The 25,511-nt window shown below is 51.2% G+C and overlaps 3 protein-coding genes across 11 annotated transcripts in view; 1 reads left to right on the forward strand and 2 right to left on the reverse strand.

Annotated features, from left to right (window-relative positions):
• SCAMP2 (secretory carrier membrane protein 2) overlaps window positions 1–5,282 on the reverse strand; it is a 26,350-nt gene extending 21,068 nt beyond the window's left edge. The window contains exon 1 of the mRNA XM_029238926.1: window positions 5,120–5,282. Within this exon, the coding sequence (XP_029094759.1) occupies window positions 5,120–5,176 (57 nt within the window). The 5' untranslated portion in view covers window positions 5,177–5,282. The remainder of the gene's footprint in view (window positions 1–5,119) is intronic.
• A 4,743-nt stretch (window positions 5,283–10,025) lies between these two features.
• MPI (mannose phosphate isomerase) lies at window positions 10,026–17,678 on the forward strand. Of its 8 annotated transcripts, none has more exons than XM_029238361.1 (8): window positions 10,026–10,070; window positions 10,558–10,685; window positions 12,011–12,211; window positions 12,948–13,089; window positions 13,435–13,617; window positions 15,322–15,495; window positions 16,411–16,619; window positions 16,966–17,678. In XM_029238361.1, exons 1-8 carry the CDS (start codon window positions 10,055–10,057, stop codon window positions 17,182–17,184), a joined length of 1,272 nt encoding a protein of 423 aa, XP_029094194.1. In that variant the 5' UTR covers window positions 10,026–10,054; the 3' UTR covers window positions 17,185–17,678. The 8 variants fall into 8 exon arrangements, 7 of the variants coding, with proteins under 7 accessions (XP_029094194.1, XP_029094195.1, XP_029094199.1 ...); XM_029238362.1 differs by having other exon boundaries at window positions 10,041–10,070; window positions 11,995–12,211; window positions 16,966–17,664; XM_029238363.1 differs by having other exon boundaries at window positions 10,054–10,146; window positions 11,995–12,211; window positions 16,966–17,664.
• Window positions 17,679–18,771: 1,093 nt separating this feature from the next.
• On the reverse strand, window positions 18,772–24,303 carry FAM219B (family with sequence similarity 219 member B). 2 transcript variants are annotated; one of them, XM_029238368.1, is made up of 5 exons: window positions 24,105–24,303; window positions 23,814–23,901; window positions 23,025–23,102; window positions 22,536–22,584; window positions 18,772–21,051 (listed from the first exon to the last, which is right to left on the reverse strand). In XM_029238368.1, the coding sequence occupies exons 1-5, from the start codon at window positions 24,301–24,303 to the stop codon at window positions 20,884–20,886; spliced, it is 582 nt and encodes a 193-aa protein (XP_029094201.1). In that variant the 3' UTR covers window positions 18,772–20,883. The 2 variants fall into 2 exon arrangements, with proteins under 2 accessions (XP_029094201.1, XP_029094200.1); XM_029238367.1 differs by having other exon boundaries at window positions 20,911–22,584.
• Between the last annotated feature and the right edge of the window lie 1,208 nt (window positions 24,304–25,511).

Here is a 25,511-nt window from a genome sequence, read left to right on the forward strand (position 1 = left end):
ACGAGAAGCCCACGCACTGCAAGGGGAGGGGGCCACTGAACAAGGCGGTCATGGGGGAAGAGGAACAGGATTTTCAGGAGCAGGTGTGTGGGAGTGGGGAGAGGATCTGAGAAGGTACTGACTCACACTGGAGAGATGTATAAAATGTATCTCGGGACTTCCCTGGTGGCACAGTGGTTAAGAATCCACCTGCCAATGCAGGGGACACGGGTTTGAGCCCTGGTCCGGGAAGATCCCACATGCTGCGGAGCAACTAAGCCCATGCGTCACAACTACTGAGCCCACATGCCACAAATACTGAAGCCACCGCAACGAGAAGCCCACGCACTGCAATGAAGAGTAGTCCCTGCTCACCGCAACTAGAGAAAGCCAGCACACAAAAACAAAGACCCAACACAGCCAAAAAATAAATAAAATTAATTAATTAATTAATTAATTTTTAAAAATGCATCTGGGTGGAATGGGTAGAAATGTCCAGGTGACAGTTGGAAGTACTGGTTTGAAGCTCAGGAGAATGGTGAGGGCTAGAGTTCTAGATCTGGGACCGCTGGTATGCAGATGCTATTCTGAAGCCATAAAAGTGGAAAGACTTACTTGGAAAGGTACACAGTGAGAACAAAGTCAAGGACAGAACTCCAGGACACCCTTAAAGGTATGAGACAGGAAGAGAAAACAGGCGGAAGGAGGTGAGAGTTACCAGTGTAAAGAGGCCAAGGACAGAGAGAATTTCAAGAGAGACTGGCCAAATGAGCTTGTGCATCACGAGCAGCAGGCACATCGTGGGCCCATGGCTCCCAGAGGGACCACAGGATCCAAGAGTGAGGAGGCGCCTGGGACTGCGGGGGTGACAGTGTGTGGAAGCGACTTGAAGTTCTTGGCGCTCCTTCACCTGAGATACCCTCTCTTGCCATATGCCAGGCTTTCTGCTCTCAGCTCAAGCCCTTCCTACCACGGGACTCTGCCTCATTCCTCCTCAGATCCCTCACAGATCCTTTTGGCAAGTTTTGACTGCCCTTTACGCACCACGGCATGCTGTCATGATCAGCGAGCATTTCTTAGCTCTCCTGCCAGATTACAAGCTCTGACAGGCCATGTGCCCATTTATCTTGGTCACCTGCACAGGATCTTGGAGCAGCAGTGGCTCAGTGATGTGCAAAAACATGTCAGCATCTCAAAGGAGCACCGCTGGACGGGTCACACCTTGCTAATTAATATGTACGGCACTCTTTTCTTGAAGAAGCAGCAGGTACCCCTTGTTTGTCCTGGTTAAATATTACCATTTCTCTGAACCCAGGATCATCCTACACCAAGTGGCTCCAAAGAAAACTTAATAGTGTAGGGTCAAAGTTCAGCTGTGTCTCTGGCCAAGTGATTTCGAACACCCAGCCTGGCTCCAGGCGCCAACCATAAAGTCAGGGACACCTCCCTCACCCCCCCGCCCCCATCTGGGCAGCTGTCTGGGGACAGTTAAACTATATGAACCTTGCCATTTTCAAATTTCTCAAGACAATGCTCCTGTTCCACAGGAAAGTTCTACCAGGTCCAACTGGTGGTTTTGAGAATTCCCAAAGGTACAGTCAAGCTGGAGCCCACCCTCTCTGGGAAGTGACAAAGTCCTCTCAGTGTCTGTGCAGGGAACTTCATGTAACTCTGTTCACACCCAAATCACGTTTCTGCCACCACTTTCTCCTCCCACAGGAGAGAAATGTTTTAAATCCTTGGAAGCAGCCATACCACTGAGATTATCTTTTAACTGCAAGGAGGCAACGTGTGAAAGTGATATGGTGTGATTTGGCAACTCATGAACGCTGAAAGGCTTTCTCTGTTCAGCACCACCAGCTAGTCCACTCCCCCTCCTTGAGATCAATGCCGACTGCCTGGGGTAACCTGGCAGATACGCCAAGTAGGAAAGCAGCCCAGGCATTTGCCTGGGTGAGCTGCTTGTTAGTGGACTGCTGAAAAAGAAAACGGGGAGTACAATGCCTACCTGTAGCCCTCAACCTCTTCATCACCCAAGACTTTCTGAGAAAATTTTGGCAACAGACATGCTGGAAAGAAGGACCTGCATACCCAGATGGTACAAAGCAGATGTGCCATAATTCACAGAGGGATTAGGGAGTGCCAGTGGAGGTTGGGAAATCAGCCACACTTGGCTTGCAGTTTCCTGTTTCCTCCTAGGAGTTTGGTAAAACCTCTTCTGCACTCTTGTGACAATTTTCCACTCACAGTGTTACTGTGCAGGAAGTGTTCTAATAATCCCACTGTAACTATACACAAGGAGGGGATCATAAAAACCCATGCCCACAGTTTGGGGTGGGGATGAGAGTAGGGTATACCTAAAGAACATTTATAAGGAAGTCAGCTTAAAGGCGCACCAGGAGCTTCAGGGGATATTACAAGAGTTAGCAGAAAAAGGATTCCGTGGCTGAATAACTCTGAGAAAGGCTGGGTCAAACAAAGTTGAGCAAATATCTTTATTGTAGGATTTCTTGGAGCCTTTAACAAACTAAAAAGCCTGGTCAAGTTTCAAGAAAAATGATTCCTAAACGTATTGGACCACAGAACCGTGAGCACCTTTCAGGACTGGTATTACTCAGAACACATGCTGCATTAAAGTACCATCTTAAAAAAGCACAATACAATCCATATTATTCCAGCCCCACCCACTGAACAACAACAAAAAAGCTTACCTAATATTAATTTGTTGGGCTAAGTAACACCAAGGCAGTTTAAAACTTTTAAAACAGCACTGTCCTGAGAATGAGACCTGGATCTGAGTCCCTTCCTGCTTCAAATTAGCTGGTGACTCTGGTATGTCCCATCCTCCCTGGGTTCTTGGTTTCCTCATCTCTAAACTAAAGGGTTAGAAGAGATTTCTGAGGATGTCCCAGCTCTAAAAGTCAACCATGGACTCCAAACACTAAGTACATTTTTATAAACCACCATGGAGGAAAACAAAAAGGCTCTGCTCTGAGGGCTGGCTAGGTGTGACAGTTTCTGAGCCTATCTCCTCTCCACCTGCTCTCTCCTGAGCTCTGTGCCAACACCCTAGGTAAATGAAGCTGGGTTCACACCCAGTCACCCAAGGGCTACACCCTCCCAATGTCCCAGCTCTGGCAGTCAGGGAAGCAGACACTACCATCACAAGGAGAGGGAGGGCAGCTTTCCAGGAGAAGGAGATCTGGGGCCTCACACCCAAATCTCCTTCTCCCCACACAGCTGTGCGCCAAGAGGGAAAACCCAGCCCAGGGCAGGAGGAGCAGAATCGCAGCCAGCCAGCTCTCTTCTTCCCACACAGGCTTCCCCTCCAGATGTTGCTCTTTACAGGACCACAGCTGCTTCCTGTCCTGCCATATCCTGGGGCTGCCTGATGGACAGACTGTCTTGCTTGAATGCAGAAGTTACTTCTACCACAGTTTGCACAATCATTTCTGGGGTTGGAGATACGGTTTAAGACTTTCAAGCTGCTATTTATACAGAGCAGAATTTAGGCCAACTATTTGTCCCACTGCTAGCACTGAAGACAAGCTCTCTGCATCTTTGGACAGCTGACTGCCTCTGTCAGATGGCAGCAGACATTTTATTTCTGATTCTGACAGGATTAAAAAAAAGGAAGAAAGAAAAAGGCACATCATTACACAGCACACATACCAAAAGGCTACTAGATCCTTACTAAAACTCAAACTCCAGTAACATACAGCAGTTTTATAACTAAAGCAAAACAGTTACCTGAAGACACTGGCAGAAGAAAAAAAATGCAAATGTTCTTTCTTTACTGAAATAGAGATGACTGCATTACATAAGAGATAAAGTCCTCCAAATAGTTCTGTCAAGAAGCATTAAGCTACATGAGGAATGTTAGGAATTCCCTGAGGTTACAAAGCTATCAAAATTTGCCTTGAGGGCTCCCAGTGGCTAAGTCACCTTGAGACCAGGAAAGAGACTTAAAGTTTTTACTCTCAGACATTCATTCTAGTCTCCTTTGTTTGTTCTAACTCCTGAAGGGATTCAAGGTGGGAAAGCTCATGCTGTGAGTTGCAGGAAGGACCCCTCCAAGAACTTCCCCTACACCTGCAGGAAACTTAAAGTTGCCAGTGACCAAAATAAAGTACAAGCAGGATGAGTTCATGTGCCTGGTGACATCCTGACAAAGCAGAAAGCTCAGGGCTCATAAATCACCAGTCAGCACAAGCAAGCTTCCCTAGAACTGGTTTTGAGCAGACATGAAACAAGAGGCATAGGAACTGTGGAGCTAACAGGAGTCCCAATCTTTCATCATGGAAAAGAACAGCCTTGTGCTCTTAGCTCAAAGGCGGAAGAGTTTTGGCTTTAAATAGGAAGTCTCTTTCTTCCTCGGTCGATTGTTCAAAAGGTGAGGCCAGCTCATAGGTCAGTGCATCTCAACTACCCTGCCACCATACAGAGGGCCATCAGACCAACATTCATTGCACTTCAAGACCCTCTCCTCCCTCCCTAACCTGGGCTCTCACATCTAGCCAAAACCCAGTCCAAACCAGATCCATGGCCAAGGTGTAAAATTGTTATCAAGGCCGTATTTCAGCTTGGGTTACCAGCCTTCCTTTCCTGACAAATCTCAGGGGCTCTCCTATACCTTACAGACTAGTTGGCTGTGTGTATGTTGCGGGGGGTGGTGTTCTTGGGATTTTCTCACATTTCTCCATCCCACTAGAGGGTTCCACCTCCTCATTATGTTGCTGTCACCCCCTCTCCTAAAGTGACTCAAGGCTGGTGTCTCTCCAAGACTGCGGGACGTGGTAGCCACACATCCCCCTCAGGTGAAGTCGCTTCTCTCCCTGAAGCTGGGGGTCTCCCTGATCGTGTCTGCGCCAGTCCCCTTCCCCAGCAGTGTCCAGTTAGAGGGGCTACGTCCCGGGACCTAGACAGTCCCACCTCTTCCCAGAGTACAGCACCCCGCCCCCTCCGCTAGGCCACCTGCTGCTAGTCCCGCCCCCCAGACGCTACGATAGGCCATCCCTCAAAGCCCGCTCTCCCATTGGGCAGACGGCCCGTCCCTCCTACGCCACGTCTCCCGGCTCTGGCGAAGAGGCCCGGGCGGCGGCCTTCGGCACTAGACAGCGCTGTAAGATGAGGGCTCTACCTGGAAGGGGTTTACGTCCACTGGGTCCGCGAAGGGGTTGGTGTCGAAAGACGACATGGCGGTCGGGGACCGACGGGGAAGCTCCGAGAGCGCTTCTGCCTCCGGGCACCCAGACCCAGCGGCGCTCTGCGTGTAGACCCTCCACTTCCGGGAGCGAGGCAGCCGTTCTAGCGCAGGCGCAGCGTCCTCTCAGAGGGGCGTGGTCATGTGACATCACAGAAGTCCGCTCCGCCCTCCTGCTCAGCCCCCTGTGGAGCTGCGGGAGGGCGTTTCGGTTCCATCGGCTTTTTCGCTGTGCCTGTGCTTCAGGGGTTGGGGAGCCCCCGAGGGATTTGGGAGACTGAGGAGGGGCTGGAGCCGTTCCCAACTGCCTCTCGGTCAGATAGGTTCCAACATGGTATTGGGAACTCCCTAAGTGGGGTTGGAAACTTAACCCCTTTGCTTTCTTGGAGGGCAAGTTTGGGAAGCGCGCACTGGTTCAGGCAGGGGACAGAAGTTCGAGCCAACGACGGGAGCGGGGAATGGAATTCCTGACTCTAGAGGACTTTGCCAAGCTAGGAAACGGTTCTGGTGGTAGGGGCCGAGCAGAGAGGTTCTTTTCGGAAGAACCGACCGTGCAGCTGTCCCCCACACTAGCTGAGCCCTGCCTCTCTTAGGCCTTGTCCCCGGATGTCAAGTTTTATCGTTTTAGGGATGAGGATCCCTGAGCCCAGACAGGTTTAGGGCCTGAGCTGGGATTAACCTGGGCATCAAGCATTTATTAAGTGAATGAGGGAGTTCAGCAGTAGAGCCATCAAGCATGGGGGAGATGGCTGATTCACCCTCTGCAAACCCATGTTATTTATTCATATCTTTGTATATTTCTGCGGCCTCTGAATCCAGCCACTGTCATCCCTTACCCTGGACAAGTGCAGGGCTGCTAATTGGTCTATTGTTGTTCATGTTGTAACTAGAGATCCATTCAAAGGGGGCAAAATTACTACGGAACTTTCTGTTTAAAATCCTTCAGTTATTTTCCGTGAAGGCCCAAATTCCTCGTTTGGCCTCTAGGACTTGCAAGATCTGTGCTCCACCTATCAATCCTTCCCATTCCTTCTTGTGCCTCCCCCACCACCACATCCCACACCGCTGTGCATTCTAGCCCTGCTAGTGGCTTTTCAGTTCCTCAAACTTCCCTTGTTCCTCCCTGCCTCAGGGCCTTTGTACTGGCCTTTCCCTCTTCCTGGTATGCTCCTAGCCCATGCCCTCCTCAACCCCTAGTTAACCCCTGCTTATCTTTCAAATCTAGGCATACAGCCCCCTTGCTCAGGAGTGGTCTCTCTCCACCATAGATTAGAGCACTCTTCCCCCACAACGTAAGCTCTTCTATTACCCCGTGCTTTTCCCTCATAATACCTATTGCAGGTTGTAATTACGTGCTTGTAAAGGTGGTTATTTATGTCTGTCCCTCCCACCAGATTGTAATCTCCACAAGCGCAGAAGCAGCATCTATTTTGCTCACTGTTGTATTTCTGGCACTAACATAGTACCAAGCAGGTGATAAGCATTTAGTAAATATTTTACTATTTCCCTCATCCACTTTTCTTAGGGTCCAGCTCAAGATTTTTTCAGGAAATGTCCTGAAGTGGGGGAATGGTAGGGATCTGTGTTTGTGTCCCCTTAGAAACTACTTACCCGTAACCCCCCACCACCACCATGGCTACCCCTTCTAGGGCAGTATAAGGAAAACCTCTCATGTTTCTCCTTTACTAGTCACACAGGACATTTCTGTGACCAGACATGTGGAGTTTTCTTCCCCACACTAATCAATTTTCTGATACCAGCTGGGTGTCATTCAATTTAGTCTGACACTATCTACCTGGAGTTAAGGTCAGATCCCACAAGTTAAGTAAGCACTCAGTCTCACAAGATTGCCTCCACTTCAGAGGCCAATTACAAGTCCGGGTGTCATGTCATCACCTGTACCTCTATAAACCTGGGTTCCCACTACCCCCTCCTTAGGTTCAATAATTTGCTAGAACGGCTTCCAGAACTCAGAGAAACACATTTACTGGCTTATTATATAATAAAGGAGATGATAAAGAATTCAGATGAATGGCCAGTTGAAGAGATACATAGGGTGAGGTCTGGGTTCTGAGCGCAGGAGCTTCTGTCCTTGTAGAGCTGGGGTTTGCCACCCTTCTGGTAAGGAGATGTGTTCAACGGGGAAGCTCTCTAAACCAGTAGTTCAGGTTTTTTTGTTTTTTGGGGGGTTTTTTTTGCGGTACGCGGGCCTCTCACTGTTGTGGCCTCTCTCGTTGTGGAGCACAGGCTCCGGACGCGCAGGCTCAGCGGCCATGGCTCACGGGCTTAGCCACTCCGCGGCATGTGGAATCTTCCCAGACCGGGGCACGAACCCATGTCCCCTGCATCGGCAGGCGGACTCTCAACCACTGCGTCACCAGGGAAGCCCTCAGGTATTTTTATGGAGGCATCATCATGTAGGCGTGATCAACTGTTAATTCGATCTCTCCCTTCCCTGTAAGATGGGAGGTGTGGCTGAAAGTTCCAAGCTTCTAATTGTGGCTTAGTCTTTCTAGTGACCAGCCCCCATCCTGATGCTATCCAGGAGGCCGCCAACAGTTGTCTCATTAGGATAAAAGATGCTCTGATCACCCAGGAAATTCCAAGGGATTTAGGAGCTCCGTGTCAGGAACCAGGGTCAAAGACCAAGTATTAGAACAAAAGATGCCCCTAGTACTCTTACTGCTTAGGAAATTATAAAGGTTTTAGGAACTCTCACCAGGAGCCAGTTATTCTATCACAGTACCACAGGCAGCACACAGAGATCTTTGCTGTCTGCAGCCTGAGAGGAGAGCAGTCCACACAACATGAGGCTGTCCTGCCTCCTCCTTGTCTGCCCAGCCTCGTACATTGCTGGACTGTTGAAGAAAGAATGGAATTTCATATCACCAACATGAAGCTTGTCCACCCATCTATCTCTGAAGACTCCTGGGATCTGTCTACTTCCCTCTGAGAGAGACATCATACATCTATTCAGTCATTAACTTGTTCAACAAGGGAGGAGGTATAGCAGATTGGAACTCTATGCTCTTGGACCTGTTAACTCTCCAAGACCCATTTTTCTCATCTCGAAAATGGGGCTAATGACAGCACCTATCTCATAGAGTTGTCCTGAGAATTCTTGAAAAGGGCTAGCATAATCGTTAGTACATAACAAATAAATGTTAGCTGCTATTATTGCTTGAGCATCAGCTGGGCACTGGCAGAAATGTGAAGCTGAATTAGACGTATGGTCTAGAAGGAGAGAGAGGAAAGCAGATCATCGCTAGATAACAAAGTGTGATCAGTTCTATTAGACGTAGACAAGCAAGAGTTAAGGGTGAAAGGTTCTAGGTTCTCCAAACACCCTAGTTTCCCTTCTAGATATATTTTTCTGTGTGTAGGGAGGGTGGTAAGGGGTGGGGGCTCTGTCCCAACAATCTAAGCTCTTCCTTCCCTGTGCAGAGGTACTGTGAGGAAGGGACTCTAACTTGACTTCAGTGATGGTGATAGTGGGAGGTGCTCTAAGAACTCCCTATGCCTAGACTGATCCCTCATTCTTCTCCCAGAAGGTTCATATTGCTGGAGAAGTGGGGATGAGAGGAAGGAGGGGTATTCAAAGTTAGGAGGTATGTGAGATGTGCTGTTTGTATGGTTCATTTTCTTATTCCTTAGTGTATGGTGAAGCTTCCTTTGAAATGCAGGCTGATTTATCTGAGCCAGGGGACCGTTAGGGAGGTCGATGTCCATAGCTGGGCAGAACATTGCAGAGAAAACAGTACCCCTCTTTCCCCTGGACATGTGTGGTAGAGGCCATGGGAATCAGTGTGGGAGGAAAGAGGAGGCAGAGTCAGGATTATAGGCCCTTACTCCAGGTTCCCTGGAGCTTTGGCTGCTATGCTCCTGGGCCCCTCCAGCTGGCTGCCCTCTTCCTGGGCTGTTGACTGAGGAAATCCGTATGTCAGAGCCTTTCTGTCCAGGATATAGCAAGATTACTCCACAGCCAAGGCCAAGCCCAGCCTTCACAATGCAGGACTCCTGGTGACTTCCCTTGACTTCTGTGTGACTTGTGAACAGCTCAGCCTGGAGGAGAAGCTAGGGTTCTGAGTCCTGCAGTACTTAGGGCAGGAAGAATCAGAGGAGCACCAAGCACTGACTGCCTTCCTGAGTCCCACATCATCCCATCTCACCCTCCAACAAGCCTGTCAGTCCAGCATTATTATCCCCATTTTACAGAGGAAGAAACTGAAACTCAGATTAAGGGCCTTGCATGTGACATTTGCCGTCATCATCAAACATTAGAGAGTTCTGGATTAGATCATAACAATTCTTTGCTCAAACCGGTTAATGAAAAACTGAAGTCGTGACAATAGCCTACAAAGTTCTGCCCATTGCCTTTCCTCTCTAACCACCTCACTTCCACCCTTCCTGCTCACTCTGCTCCAGCCACTCTGGCCTCTTTGCTATTTACTCCGTAAAATGACAGGCACATTTCCACGTTCCCACCTTAGGGCCTTTGTTTTTCCTTCACAAGAATGTAAGCTCTACAAAGGCAAGGTAATCGTCATCTTGTTCTCGGATGTATCTCCAGCCCTCAGAACAGTCCGTGGCATTTACCAGGTTCTCAATAAATGTGTGCCTGGTGAATGAATGAATAAATGAATACTGAGACCTAAGATTGCGGGCTGGAAGCCTCTGGACTGGAGGGTATTCGTTCTGAGAGCTGGAGGGTGGGAGAGGGATTCAGAGTGCGGGGAGCGGCCACAACGGGCGAACGGGTCTCCGAAAAGGCGCTCGAGAAACTACATTTCCCATGAAGGTCTGGGGGCAGAGGGGCCGAGGGTGCTGCCGGGAAAAGTATACGTGCTAGAAGCCAGGGCTGGTGCCGCGAAGATGGCCGCTCAGAGAGGTGGGCTGTTGCCTGGGGTGCCAGCGAGCGTGGGGGTGGGTCGCGTCCTCGGACCCTTCCCGACTTGATATACCAGGTAGAACCCACCCGCGGGGCTCTGCGGAAAGATGGATGGGCGCCGGGCAGAGGAGGGGGCACCTGCGATGGGAATTGAGCCGTAATTGCAGCCCTCGAAGGAGGGTCTTGAGGGGAGAGGGCTGCGCGTGGGTTACTTCGAGACCCGGTGCGGTGGAAATAGATTCCTGCCACCCTCTCCCCGTCACCTTAACGCAACTATGTGCCTCACGTCAGCAGAAGATCTTTACTACTGCCAGTCTTAGAGATGGGAACATCGAGGTCTGCAGAAGGGCCTCAACTAACAACCTACAAACCCCTTATTTGACTCTATCCCCCAGAGAGAACCCTCAGCTAGGGTGTAGTTTCCCCGGGACAGGAGGGTCAGGCCTCAGGAGTGGAGTGGAAACTGACGCTCTGTCTGTACCCCCAGTATTCCCACTTTCCTGTGTGGTGCAGCAGTATGCCTGGGGGAAGATGGGTTCCAACAGTGAAGTGGCTCGGCTGCTGGCTAGCAGTGACCCACTGGCCCAGATCTCAGAGGACAAACCATATGCAGAGGTGAGACCCGGGCTGTATTTTAGCCTACTTTACCAGCAGGTGGGACCAAGGTACTCCTCCACTCAAGGGGCCCCAGGCAAGTCATGTGAATCAGCTGGGAAGGGAAGACAGGAAAAGAGAGAGGAGGCCTCCTTGGCTTTTGAGATCTGTGCAGGTTGATGAACCCACATGGTAGCACTAGAAGAAGTGAGGTTTTGTCATAATAGACTGGAATTTCCCAAGAACTGTCAGCACTTACTGACTTTTATTTTATTTATTTATTTATGGCTACATTGGGTCTTCGTTGCTGCGCGGGCTTTCTCTAGTTGCAGTGAGCGGGGGCTACTCTTCTTTGTGGTGCACGGGCTTCTCATTTCGGTGGCTTCTCTTGTTGCGGAGCACGGGCTCTAGGCACGCGGGCTTCAGTAGTTGTGGCACATGGGCTTCAGTAGTTGTAGCTCGCGGGCTCTAGAGCGCAGGCTCAGTAGTTGTGGCGCACAGGCTTAGTTGCTCCGTGGCATGTGGGATCTTCCCGGACCACGGATCGAACCCACATTTCCTGCTTTAGAGACGGATTCTTAACCACTGCACCACCAGGGAAGTCCCAGCACTTACTGAATTTTAATTCAGCCCTCCTTGACAATTTACTTTGACTAAGTTTGACATTTTTTTTTTTTTTGCGGTACGCGGGCCTCTCACTGTTGTGGCCTCTCCCGTTGCGGAGCACAGGCTCTGGACGCGCAGGCTCAGCAGCCATGGCTCACGGGCCCAGCCGCTCCCCGGCATGCGGGATCTTCCCGGACCTGGGCACGAACCCGTGTGCCCTGCATCGGCAGGTGGACTCTCAACCACTGCGCCACCAGGGAAGCCCAAGTTTGACATTTTTAATAACCTAAAATATATTTTTTTCCTGCCCATTTAGTAGAGAAAAAGCCAAAGCACAGGAAGGCTTAGCCTCTACTTCTGAGACTAGAATAAATGAATGTTAACCCCTCACAGAGCCACCTGAGAGTCAGAGCTTTTCAGTGACCTTGACAATGCAGGTTTCATTCTCCTCACTGGACAGATGAAGAAACTGATACCCAGAGACAGGAAATAACTAGCCCAAGCCTCCACAGCTGGTTGGAGGCAGAGCCTGCACTAGAGCTTGGGTCTCCTGACTCCTGGTGTTCTGGGTCTCCTGCCCTCATGTATGTGTGTGATGGTATGAGCATTTATACCCGGCCTTGGGAGTCCCATTTGAGAACTTGGCTGCCCTGTGGGTAGCACAGGGTAACGGATTGGGGCAGGCCAGTGGGTGGTGCCAGCTTCTTCCTTTTTCCCTCCCAAGTTTCCTGTTTTTACAGCTGTGGATGGGGACCCACCCCCGGGGAGATGCCAAGATCCTTGACAACAGCATCTTGCAGAAGACCCTAGGCCAGTGGATTGCTGAGAACCAGGACTGCTTGGGTTCGAAGGTCAAGGACACCTTTAATGGCAAGCTGCCCTTTCTCTTCAAAGTGCTCTCAGTCGAAACGGCCCTGTCTATCCAGGCACACCCTAACAAGGTACAGGATCAGGGTAGGGCACAGAGGTCAGGGTAGAGAAGAACTTATGTCAAGGCCCTCCCACAACGTTTACTGCTGCTTTTACCCTGCCCATGCCAGGCTCCAGCCCCAAATTAAATCCAAGCCTTCAACTCCCAATTTAGCTCTGCCAAGCCAATTGCTGGTGACACATGTGGCAGCTAAGTTTAAGTGGACAGCTGACCAGCCTGTGCCAGGAGAGCTTCTCCACACTTGTTCCTGGGCTCCCCTCAGCTAACCCAGGACTATTCATATCTGCCATTTTTCCACCTGGCTCTCTCAAAGAGTTTACCTTCCAAGGCAGAGCAAGTACCCTAGTCATTGCCTCAGCTCCACTCCCATGTCTTTCTGCACAAGCCCATGAGTCACAGCCTAAGCATTTGTGTGTCCAAACTCCTCATTTCTAGATGAGCAAAGTAAGACCCAGAGAAGAGAGGGATTTACCCAAAGTCACACAGCTTGTTAGTGTCAGAGCTTGGCTTGGTGTTTGGATTTCCTGATTCGCAGTCCTCTTAAAGCCTGCCCCACCTCTCCCCCACAGTTGGTCCATGTGCCTGCCTTGGGTTGGCTGAGCCCTGAGTTTCTGAATTATGCCTTGACTGGGCTCAGTGCCAGAGGTAGGAAGCTGACTGGGGAGTGTCGAGAGCAAGGTCTGGGTGAGACTTGCTAGATGATGGCTGCACCTTAACCATTCTCCTCTTCCCTGGCCATCCCACAGGAGCTGGCAGAGAAGCTGCACCTCCAGGCTCCACAGCACTACCCCGATGCCAACCATAAGCCAGAGATGGCCATTGCCCTCACCCCCTTCCAGGGCTTATGTGGCTTCCGGCCAGTTGAGGAGATTGTGACCTTTCTGACAAGTAAGGTTGGGCAAAATGCTGAGAGCATGCATATTGGCCTAGGATGCATGGGCAGCCCAGGACAGAGCTGGAACAGTGGCAGAGAACAGAGGCTGAATGTCACAGGAACTGAGGGGCTGGTTGGCCTCATGAATTCTTGACACTCCGAGGGCAGGCCCATGAGACCAGGCTCAGGTGTGATTGCTGAGGGTTGGTGGTGAGCAGTCGCTTTTCACTGCAAAGCTTGCATAGCATTGCCTGGCTCCTTGGTTAGGGATGAGATGGGGAGGCCTCCTCCAGCTTCCCACTTTTGCCCGTTCCATCTTTACCATTCCTGATATGGGCCCCGGCCTGACCTTCCTGCAGAGGTGCCCGAGTTCCAGTTTCTAATTGGAGATAATGCAGCAACACAGCTGAAGCAGAGCCTGAGCTGTGACTCTCAGGCTGTGGCCTCTGCTCTGCAGAGCTGTTTCTCCCACCTGATGAAGAGCGAGAAGAAGGTAGTGGTGGAGCAGCTCAACCTGTTGGTGAAGCGGATCTCCCAGCAAGGTAGGTGTCTCAGGCCTGGGTGCAATGCCCCGTCCTGGGCCTCTGGCACAGACACTAGGCTGTGGGGATAGGGTTCTCAACCCCTTTGTTCAAGTACAGCACCAAAATGGGCCTGACTTAGATGGCCTGTTAGTGACTTAGCATTTCTTTCCCAGTCTTTGTGGAACAAGGCCCTAGGTTGAGTGCTGCTCTCCATGGAGTGTTTTATACTTTGGGGCTAGAGAGCAGGAAGGAGATGAAGGGATCCTCTCTCTCCTCCAAAGGCCTGAAGTCCAGAGCTCTCAACCAGTAGATCTTTCCTTAAATACCTGCTCTGTGCCCAACCTTGTGCTAACTAAGGAGAGTTCAGGAAATGACTGTGATGGGTATGGTTGTGTCACCTTTGGGTTGGAGAGTCAATACAAGCAGTGAAAAACAAGGCAGAATGGACTCTTATGCTGGGAGCTTATTTGGCACACGTGCTGAGGCCCCAGCTCCTTTTCCAGGCAAGCCCAGAGCTCTTCTGGTTCTGTTTCTACCCATTTCCCCTACTACCTTTGACCCACAGGGAACTATTTATTTTACCCAAGCATATCCTACGTTTTGTTTTGTTTTGTTTTTTGCTGTCTTCTCTGCTTGCATGCCTCTCCCTTTAGGGCTTCTTGCACTCACAGTAGAGCTGATTACTTCTGCTCAGAGCTCCCATAGCACCCCGTTCATACGTCAGGTATAGCCCTTAACAGCTGTGTGTAGATATCATCACATGCACACCTGTTAAAACTGGAGTTTTCTCTAGGCCAGGGACCTGTCTCCTTGACCTTCGTGGGTCCCCACAGTGCTTAGCACAGAGTAGGCATTCAGCATGTGTCTGTATGAAGACTCAAAACAACCCTCCAATCCAGACCAACTGGTCTCTTCATTGTGGCACTGACACACTCTGCTTTTACTTAGAGACACCCTCCCCCTTCTCTCCACAGTCAAGGAAGCCCAGCTCACCACCCTCCCCTCCTCCCCCCAGTTCCCAAGAAGCCTTCTGCCACCACTCTTGATCAGGCTGAGCTCATCTCCCCTGCTCAGCCTCCAGGACACACTTTAGCCCTTGGTTGCATCCTGCCTCATGCTGTCTGGGGTGACCAACCATGTCAGTTTGCCTGGGACTGAGTGATTTTCAGTGTTAAGGGAAAGGCCTGGGCTAACTGGGACAGTTGGCCACCCCACATGGAACCCTTGGGTTATCTCCTAACTAGATTTTAAACTCCTGGAGCAGAGGTTATCAACCAGGGGACACTGACAGTCTGGAGACATTTTTGGTTGTCAAACCCAGGTTTGGGGTGCCAGTGGTATCTCGTGGGTGGAGGCCAGGGATGCTACTGAACATTCTGCAATGCACAGGACAGTCCCCACAACAAAGAATTACCTGTCCCCAAATGTCAATAATGCTGAGGTTGAGAAACACTGTCTAAAAGGACTACACTCTAGCCCTTTTAGTGCCTAGTAGAGTGGTGGGCATATAGATAGTCAAAATGGGGAAAACGGCCATCTGTGTAGGCTGGAATATCAAGGAAGGCTGGCCCCCAAAGGGTGGGGGATGTGACGAGGAGAATATGCCCACCAGCTTCTGGATTCCTTGGGTAGGGTCTTCTCCAGGACTCTCCTTGGCCAGGGTGGGGCTGTGAACACCACTGAGGGTTCCTAAGTGGCCTTGGGCTGCTCTGTGACCCTCAGTGGCTGCTGCAAACAACATGGAGGACATCTATGGGGAACTCTTGCTGCAGCTGCACCAGCAGTACCCAGGTGATATCGGATGCTTTGCCATCTACTTCCTGAACCTGCTTACCCTGAAGCCGGGGGAGGCCATGTTTCTGGAGGCCAACGTGCCCCATGCCTACCTGAAAGGAGGTGAGCCGCATTTCAGCAGTGAGCCCCACTGCCATCTGCCTCAGGCCTTGTTTCACCATCTGGACAAAACAGGAGGGGGTGGTCGAGGAGACCACTTTTAAAGTCCCATCCAGCTCTGACCTCCCAGCGTTCCTGGGGTCAGCAGGGAAGTGACCAATAGGGATGATGAATGCCAGCTTGAGTTGGACAACTGCTTGGATCCTCACACCACCCCTGTGAGGTCATGATGCTCTCATGTTAAGACCTGTCAATATGTGTGGGAACCACAGTTTGAATCCAGGCTATATTGGATCAAGGCCATTGTTCTCTTCCCTGCCTTCACATGTCTGTCCTGTCTTTGCAGAGATTTTATGTTAAAAAACACATTGCCGGGCTTCCCTGGTGGCGCAGTGGTTGAGAGTCCGCCTGCTGATGCAGGGGACACGGGTTTGTGCCCCGGTCCGGGAAGATCCCACATGCCGTGGAGCGGCTGAGCCCGTGAGCCATGGCCGCTGAGCCTGCGCGTCCGGAGCCTGTGCTCCGCAACGGGAGAGGCCACAACAGTGAGAGGCCCGCGTACCGCAAAAAAACCAAAAAACCCAAAAAAACACATTGCCACAGAACGGTGTCACATTTTGACTGTTGGCCGTTTATCTACTCGTGGACAGGATTCTGTGGTAGAAGGGGAAAATATAAAGTCTCCAGAGGGTTGGGGCTCCTCCAGGGGATAAACATGACTCCCCTTGACAATGGTGGGTGACGTGTCACCTGTTTTGGTATCTGTTATCTTAGCCCATTCTCACAGAAGATGCAATTCACATATTTTTATCTAATTCTAGAGAGCTCATGGCACTCAAGTTAGAAGGCCCTGCCCTGGAGAGCCAAATTCCAAGGCATCCTTCATTAGCTTACCACATGACAACTGTCTGTCCCCAGACTGCGTGGAGTGCATGGCATGTTCGGACAACACGGTGCGTGCTGGCCTGACACCCAAGTTCATCGATGTGCCAACTTTGTGTGAAATGCTCAGCTATATCCCCAGCCCCAGCCAGGACAGGCTTTTTCCTCCAGCATGGAGTCAGGAAGACCCCTACCTCTCTATCTATGATCCCCCTGTGCCAGACTTCACCGTTATGAAGATGGAGGTGAGTGAGGGCTGTGGTGGGTGTTTTTTTTGTTTGTTTTGTTTTGTTTTTGTGGTGGGTGTTTTTTGTGTGGCATGAAGAACACTGGCAAGGGCCACAATGTGGAGTATACCTGGGGCTGGGTTTCCTTTCTGCCAAGCTCGCGTGATGGGAGAATGGGCACAGGGCCTGTCTGTGGCTCTCTGCACCAGGGACCAGACAAGGGCCTCCGTGCTGACAAAAGCCTGAGCCGTGGGGGAGAAGGTGGCAGAGCTCTCCCTCTCGCTGTCCTTGGGGTTGTCCCGGGACCCCTGTGAGCTAACAGCAGCTCAAACCCTGCTCCATCTTGCTGTTTCTTTCTGCCCAGGTGCCTGGCTCCGTCACTGAATATAGGGTCTTGGCGCTGGACTCTGCAAGTATCCTCCTGATGGTGCAGGGGACAGTGACAGCCAGCACCCGCACAGCCCAGGCCACAATCTCCCTGAAGCGTGGCGGGGTGCTCTTCATTGGGGCCAATGAGAGTGTCTCACTGAAGCTCACACTGCCTAAGGACCTGCTGATGTTCCGTGCCTGCTGCCTGCTGTAGAGGCCACAGACTTCCTGGCTCTTCTCTGCCAGTCACCCTACATCCTGGCCAGCCTCACCTCCTCAGGCCCAGCCCAAATCCCTTCCCTGTTCCAGGCTCTTTGGGTATACCCTGAAAGAGCTGGGGTAGAAGAGCTTGAAGTCAGTGACTCCTGAGCAGGCCTAGGCTGAACCGTCTTCTTCCTGGTAGGAGGGGCCCACGTGAGAACTGAGGGCTGATACTCCCCTTGTATTCTTGCCACCACTGAGTCGGGCTCTCCTCGATGCACGAAGCTGCAGCTGTTCCAGCCTATAGCATTAGGCAGGGTGGCGAAATCTATGATTAGCTCAGTATCAGTCACGGCAAGATAGGTAATTAATTTGGAAGAACAGGGTTCTGGCCCCGGGACTGCCCATTTCCTCAGTGCAGAGAAGGAGGGAAAAGGGTAGGCCTGTGGACTAATGTTGCTGTGTCAAAGCAATTAAAGATCACCTGTGTTGAGGCCTGTGGGCTAAAGAGTACTCAGCCTTTGCCATTCCAGTCCCTGAAGTGGGCTGAAAGAGCCCTCCCTGGATGTTGTCCAGTTTTTGCTTTATTCCTGTTTCAGACAGCTTCCTGAGGTAGGCAGGCTAGACTCCAGAGGCCTTTTAAAGGTAGGTGTGGGAGAGATAGCCTGCTGTAGCTTCAGCTGCAGAGCTTGCAGGCAAACCTTGGGCCCTCCAGCCCTGCACACAGTGGAAGATGGGTCTAAAGAAAGGCATTGTCAGTGCAGAGGTTCTTCTCTCCAGTGCTTTAGTTGGCTTTAGGGCAGGGATCATCAGGCTAAGGCCAGCAGGCTGGATCTGGCCACGCCCTTTCATTTACATACTGTCCAGCTCCATTCAGGCTACAATGGCAAAGTTGAGTAGGTGCACCGAACTGTATGGCCTGCAAAGCCAAATGTACTGACTGGCCCTTCACAAAGGTGGTCAGTCACTTCTCTAGAGCACATTAAGTCACTGTAGATACAGGGACTAAAGGACAGGACAATCTAATTAGTGTTGTGAAGAGAAATCAAGCTACTTTTTTCCTACAATGGCAGGAAGTACCTATGAGGGCATCTACTCTCCCTGTGCCTACCCTCTAGAGGTGGGACACACCCAGGAGGTTGCACAGCTGTGTGTTTTGCCACTGAAGTTTCTGACTAGCAGTCTTAGATGCTATCACCCCAGACTAAGCAGAGACTTAGGCTAGTAGCTCCTTCCTGTAGGTAAGGGATTAATCTCACACAAAAGAATCTTTATGGGCTGCTGCCCACACTAGACCTGTACAATGGAATTCCAGGAAACTACCTTCAAAAAAGTTCTAGCCAATCTGTTCGGCTTTTTTTGGCTTCCAGTAAATTTTCTTCAGCTGAAAAAAAAAAAAACCTGAAAAACAAAACAAAACCTGGGAAGAAAGGGTCTGCCAAAGGGAATTCATTCTAATGAAAAGTGATATGCAAAGGCCTATTCCATCCGTGGTCTCCAACGAGCAGGCCTGAAAACTACGCCTATTGGAAACAGGAGAAAGGAGAGGCAGTCCTCAGAAGAACCGTTGGGGCTATTAGGCTATTGCTTCATTTCAGAATTCAGAAGGGGCAATGACCATGGTCTAGGCCTTTGTTAAAAATCCTATTGCAACACAGAGACTCAGGCTCAACTAGCATGATTGTATTTATTCTTACAAACTTACAGAGCTATAGAAGCCTACGCCAAGAGTTCTGTAAACACCATACAGTACCACTCCCATCTGTGAGTTAAGCCTGAATACCTCCCTGTCTGCTCAGAGTGCTGTCACCTGCAACACACCCAGACTTTTAATTAAGGCAGTCTGGTTCTAGACACCTTGGTGCCTTTATTCGTGACATTTGTGGCTTCTAGCCCCAAGCAATTGACCATTTCTACCCTTCCTTGCTGTACAATGTTCCTGCAACTTTTCCTACGAAGGTAATGCCTTCCACACAGGGTCAACCAGCTCTGAAACATTCCGGGGGAGAGGTGTGGTCAAATACACCAGTGTGGCTTTATGACAGCAACCACCGGAGGGCCTGGTTCTTGGGGCCCTGCTGCCATCCTCACCCCCAGCAGCTGTCAAACACTCAGGCTACTCTGTCCTAACCAAATGAAGCAACAGACTGGGCAAGTTCCCAAGTTGGGGCCACACCTCAATCCTGACTACCCTACCCCTTAGGCTGGGAACCCTGTCCACTTCCATTCAGTCCCATTTGGTTTTAGGTAAGGCCAAAAAAAAAAGAACCACTAAAAAATTAAATTCCAGAGAGAGGTCTGGTATAGCAAGAGATGCTATCTACTGGGGGTCACGGGAGATGATGCCGGCCTTTTGGTGTTTTCATACTGGGGACTGAAAGGCTGTATTGAACCCAGAGGTTTACTGTAAAGCCCAATCCTGAGTATCCACTGTGAGGCCCATGCTGTGGTCAGAGGAATCTGGATGCAACAGAATGGCTTTCCCTAGGGTGAAGGGAGGCCCTCTGCAATGGCAAGATTATTTCCTCGGGGCGGGGGTGTGTGGGAGCTTTCACAGGTCCCTCCTCCTCATCCTGTCTGTGAGCCTCTGTCTCTGTCAAAGCCCACATATCTGCACCAGTATACTTTTCACCCATTGCTGCTACTCAAGTGTAAAAAGTTAAATAGGGGAATTCCCTGGCGGTCCAGTGGTTAGGACTCCGCGCTTCCACTGCAGGGGCCTGGGTTTCATCCCTCCCTGGACAGGGAACCAACACTGCCACAAGCTGCAGTGCGGCGGGGGTGGGGGAAAATATAAAGTTAAACAAATGGGAAGGCACCTAACTACTCCTGCAGCTCCCTCTGCTGGTAAGCAAAAAGTGCAGGCTTCCGGGGCGAGCTCCAGAACCTTCACCCAACCTTAGCTCAAGGACTGGGTGAAGATACTAGCTAAGACCAAGGTGAAGAATGGCAACCAAGGAAAGACAAATTTTGTCTACACAGTAGAGCAGTTTTTCTCTAAGGATGGACGGACCAAGTTACTAAGCTCACCCAGACAGTTGGACCAGATGGGAATGCTGTGCTTCCAGGGATTCTGGAAGCCTTGATCAGGTTGTGCCATTAAGCAACCTGCTGTACAGTCAAACAGGAACAACTGGAAGAGGGCCTTCAAAGGGCCCTGCTTTATGTTCTCTTGAAGGTCAAACAGGTAACCCATCTTGGAGCTAGGAAGAGGAGGAGAGCATATGGAATTTCTTGAACTGGATTGGTCCCAAATAGTTAAATTCTTTTTCAAAGACTCCCAGCTGCAAGCCATAAAGTGCTGTCCTCTGCCTCCACACAACATATCCAGCACAACCCGGCGCAGGAGCTCTCCTTTCCCCTCCATACGGCATGGTGACAAAGATGTCTGCAAGTTTTTCTCTTAGCCAACTTTGTCACTCACCGTAAGAACCAGAATTCCTCTGTTCCTTCCCTTATTAAAGTGGTTTCTCCAACCATTCCAACAGCAGAGGAAAACTGCAGAATTCCACCTATCCCCTGTGGCCCAGATGGGGGCCTCTGGCCTGAGAAGCACCAGGTATGGGGTAACTGCGGTCACTGACTTTCCCAGAGGGTCAGTGTCTCCAGTGATTCTGGGGTTGACAGCAGTTCCCACTGCACTCTGTGACCGATGAAGGGCCAACAGGACTCTGCAGTTATGGTGAACAGGGCCCATCTTAGGGGGTTATGTCTACTGGAGGGTACAGGAGGAAGCATCCCTAAGACAGCACCAGCAGCAGGAGCATGTGGAGGAGGTCATAGGCTTGGGGGGAATGAGGTCCAAGTCCTCATCATCTGGAATCTCATCCAGGTGGTACCCATCCTGGAGCAGCTGCCGGCTCACATCCTGGTTCACCTGCTAAGAGCAGGAGAGGAGAGAACTATAAGCCAGGCTACAAGGCAGAAATAACTGCTGCCCAAAAGGCAGACCCGCATTTCCTTACTATGCATGCTCCACCCTCAGGCCAAGCCCACATAACCCGGGATTACAGGAAGAAGTGCCTCACCCAGCAGGGAGGGACACCCAGGGGCCTGAGCCAGTACTATCCAGGCTGCATTGTCACTAGCTGCCAGGGAAGCTGCCCTCACTAAAGAATCCTGAGAAAGCTGATATAAATATCAGATTACAGATTATGTTTGAAAGTCAAGACCTGACCATTCCCACTGGGAACCCAGACTGGTCCCTGTGAAGGCTGAAGAATATGGAACAATGATAACAGAATAATCGGGTAGAAGGGTAGAGGAATATGGGTTAGAGTTGAACGGGGTGGGGAATAGCTTATTCTGCACTGCCAGTTAGCCATGTCATCCTCTGATGCCAACAGAGCTCATTCCTTGCAAAGTGGCACCTGTCAGCCCGGCTTCACCAATTCCACTGAGCAGAAGGAAAATGAGACTGCAGAGTGTAGGACTTTCTCTGGTTCTTGGCTAATTTTTCTTTTCTTTTTTTTAACAATCTTAGGCACCCAGAGGTTCAAGGAGGATACAATTTTCAAACTGCCTGTATTCTCTGGCAGAAACTCAGGGGGCGGCCAAGGGTTTCCAGGAGAATAAGGAAGAAATACCAGTGGTATACAGTCAGGTCCCCAGCACTTCATCTCTGTCAAAGGCAGTAAGCCGCACGTGCCAGAACTTTACGTCCCCGTGTTTCTGTCTGGGCCAGTCACTCTGGAAACTGTCCAAAAGGCCAGCCCAGGAGTATCTATCTCTGTCTCAGTTCCCATAGATGGAACAACTGAAGGAACAGAAGTCGGCCTGGAAGAAAGCAAGCTTGGTGGAGGATGGCCAGGGGAGGGACAGAAATGCTAATCTCAGATATATCAAAGACAATCAAAAGAAGGGAGACTAGAATTACTGTGTGATGCTGGAGGCAGGACTAGGACCACTAAGTCCAAGCTGCAGGAGACACTTCCAATTAACAAGGAAGACTTCTCTACGAGCTACCTGAATTGTGTGTGCTGGTGGGGGAAGACAGGCAGCAAGGTTTCTTGAAGGTAGTACTCACTACTCACTACCCAATTACAAGAAACATTCAAACAAGCAGAGGATGGTAAACACTTAGCTGGGATTTATCAAGAGGATTCCTTTTCTAAGTGGTGGCCTGGATTAGAAGACTAGTGAGGTCATTTCCATCCCTAAGGGTCTATGGTCTCCTGGACTTTCAACAGCACTCCTCAGACACCTAAACTTCTGCTGGAGGAAGAGGGCAGAGTAGAAGATTGGAGAACAGACTGGAAGTCTAGCACAGTGCCATGCATACAGCAGGAACCAGACAAGCATTTGGCAGCGGCAGTGACACTGCCTGCAGCCTGGCCCCACCACAGAAAGGTGCTCTGGACTTGCCTCTGCAGAGGAATACCCGGAGGAGTATCTGGATTCCAGCTCCCCATCACTAGGAGAAAAGGAAGACAGTCAGTTCGGGGAGATGCCCGTGGAGCACAGCTACAAATGGCAAGGTGCACAGCATGCAAAGGAGTCTGGAGGACTTGTGAAGCAAAGACCACACACCATAGAACTCAAACCCATAATCTGCCATGAGTATAAATGGCTCCTTCCATTGGCTCCAGCAGGGACAGGGTCACTGTCACTAACAGTGCAGACATAATAGGGCAGGATGATTCCCCCAGACAAGGTTGGTGCTTCAAATCCAAGAGCAGCAAGATCACCTATGAGTCCTCTAAGCAAGCCATCCTGGGAAGAGATAGTGCTCTGAAGCAGCAGCCCTGGAACATGCACAAAAGGTCTTGGAAGAGACAGGGAATAAGCGAAGCAAGTGATCTGAAATTTTATCCAAGTCACTCCCCAAGGGGTATTTTCAAGGAGGGCACTCACCTGTCAGAGTCGAGGGACACCAGGTTTTCATCTGGACTCTGACTAAGAGCAGTATAGCCCTTGTTAAACTTCACTGACCTGAGGGGAGATGGGGGGACAGACCAAGCATAGATGAAACGCCAGGATTTCACAGGGAAAGCCAGAGTCCTCGCCCTTATGGAAAAAAAAAAAAAAAACTGCACTACTCCTGACTTGCCTTCTGACTGGACAGCCACCACTGCCTGCCATGTATCTGGGCACAGCTCCTCAGAATGTGCACTTCCCCACACCACTCCCCCTGCTGCTCCTGAGCAAAAGCACACCTCTTTCATGAATCAGGAAAAGCCCCATCTCCCCACCTTATTTAACCAGAGAACAGAAAATCCAAAGTCCTTAGACAAATTCCTTCACCTGCTTTAGCTCTTCTTTGTAAAAAAGGCCCTGGATAAGGTCCCATCCAGCCCTCAGAGTTTACCGTCTGTTAAGAAGAAAATACAGCCCTGGCTGTTTCCACACTGCTCTCCATCCTCACTTCTGGGGATCCCAGCCACTATGCTCCCCCCTAATTTAGACAGTGAATGATCCTAGGCACTGACGAAAACTCTTATTCCAAAGCTCCTTCCCTGACGTCATCACATCCTGGAAGGGAAAGACAAGGTCGTTCCTCTTCCCGTTTTAAAACAGTGAACCGGACAGGTTGGCCTTAGGGGCATCACTAGCTGGGCCTTAAGCGTGGGTACTCTGTCTCCCAGACTACACTAAGGCCTTCTCTGGAAACGCTTGCACAGAGGAGGTGGCGCCTGCTGAGACCTTTTCCCTGAAGAGTCGGGGCGGTTCGGCGCGGCCCCCAGCATGCCTTTTCTCCGCAGAACTGCCTTAGCCAGGTCCCGGTGCTTCTCTGGAAGTCAAAGGGACCGGGTCAGCGGGGTGTTCCCCACTCCGCCGTGCCTCCCAAACGCCAGGAGCCCGCTCTCCGAACAGACTTCCGGGTGCGGGAGCGGGCTGTAGGAGCCCCTCCGGGGTCGACCCAGCGGCGTTCCGGAGCCCGCCCGGGACGCGGCAGCCCGCCCAAGCAGAGACCCCTCATCGGGCCGCACTCACGCAGCTTGGCCTGACTGGAAGGCGCGCGCGCCACCATGTACGGCCCCCGCTTCTCCACAGCCGCCGGGGTCCGCTTCCCCAGCCATGGGACTCCAATGCCGCTTCGCCCGGTGGGCGGCCCTGCAGCTCCGGTCCCGCTGGGCCGGGGTGCCGGGAGAGACGCCCTCCCCGCAGGTTCGCTGGGCTCCGCGGTCGCCATCGCCTGGCCACGCCCCGCCGAGTCGCGGAGCCCCGCCTCCTGACTAACCAGCTGTCAGCCGGGAGAGAGGCGGTCCCTCCTCAAGCAAGATGGCGGCGCGCAGGTGAGGGCCGTAAGCGCCCGAGCTTTCTGGTCGCGCCTGCTGCAGGGTTGGCTCAACTGTTCCGCCCTTCCGGGGGCTGGATTGGTTCAGTCCCTCCTTTCTAGCACCCTGCGGTGCTCGTAGTCGGCCTGACCCTGGAGATGTCAAGCCAAGTTATGTCTCTAGTCGAAATTAAATATCGATATTTCCGGGGGGCTGCGGGTGCGCGCCCTCAGACTCAGAGCCCGTTAGACCCTGGCGCGCACGCGCTCCCCGCAGTGTTTCCGCACAGGTCCTCTCGCCACAGCTGGAGCTCCCCAAGGGCGGACCTGGGAGAGGCTGGATTGAACCGAAAAGAGCGGTATGACAAAGGGAGGTATTAACTCCCGTCTCTACAAAAGGAAACAGGCTAGAGAGAAAGGTTCAAGGACCTTGTGGAGGTCGCACAAACTAGAGGCAGTGCCTTGGTAACGCCAAACCTTCGTTATTTCCAACACCACGCTGTGCCCGAGACCTTGGATGAGACCTGACCTGCTCCAGGCCTCAGTTTCCACATTTTAAAATGAAACCAACGTCACTACCTGTCTTACAGTGATAAACAAGGACAAAATAGTACTTGGAAAGAAGAGCAAAAGTGCGCTGTGTTTGGGACTTCCCTAGTGGTGCAGTGGTTAAGACTCCACGCTCCCAATGCAAGGGACCCGGGTTCCATCCCTGGTCAGGGAACTAGATCCCCCATGCATGCCAGGCAACTAAAGATCCCACGGGCAGCAACGACGATCCGGCGCAGCCAAATAAATAACTAAATATTAAGAAAGAAAGTGTGCTGTGTTTGTGTGCGTCGGGGCATGGAGCTGTCATGGCTCTTGACGTTTCTGGACCCCAAGGGATGTGCTTGTGGCTGGCTGGAAAGTAGGTCCAGATCCTTGTAGTAATTGCCAAATCTCACAAGGCTGTCCCAAGGTGAATTTATTACCTTCCACAGGGTAAGTCAACAGTGTGCAACTTATGAACCCCCAGGGCAACCCAGAGAGTTGGGCAGGGGTATGCCGCAGACAGGATAAGAGGAAAGGACTAAATTTTTTGAAAAATCAGAATCGCAAAGGAATGCTAACTATTTGGGTAG

This window comes from Monodon monoceros, unplaced genomic scaffold (assembly GCF_005190385.1).
Source record: "Monodon monoceros isolate NGI ecotype Baffin Bay Population unplaced genomic scaffold, NGI_Narwhal_1 Super_Scaffold_21, whole genome shotgun sequence".
In the NCBI taxonomy this organism is placed as follows: Eukaryota; Metazoa; Chordata; class Mammalia; order Artiodactyla; family Monodontidae; genus Monodon; species Monodon monoceros.

Bases quoted from the DNA above. Each gene is read 5' to 3' on its own strand.
- MPI (XM_029238360.1), top strand. From the start codon at position 10,182: ATGGGCGCCGGGCAGAGGAGGGGGCACCTGCGATGGGAATTGAGCCGT. The intron at 10,686-12,010 runs GTGAGACCCGGG...CTGTTTTTACAG, and splicing joins AGGACAAACCATATGCAGAG to CTGTGGATGGGGACCCACCC. The intron at 15,496-16,410 runs GTGAGCCGCATT...GTCTGTCCCCAG, and splicing joins CCATGCCTACCTGAAAGGAG to ACTGCGTGGAGTGCATGGCA.
- FAM219B (XM_029238367.1), bottom strand. From the start codon at position 24,303: ATGGCGACCGCGGAGCCCAGCGAACCTGCGGGGAGGGCGTCTCTCCCG. The intron at 23,902-24,104 runs GTGAGTGCGGCC...TTTGACTTCCAG, and splicing joins TTCCAGTCAGGCCAAGCTGC to AGAAGCACCGGGACCTGGCT. The intron at 23,103-23,813 runs GTCTCAGCAGGC...ATCTCCCCTCAG, and splicing joins CCCGACTCTTCAGGGAAAAG to GTCAGTGAAGTTTAACAAGG.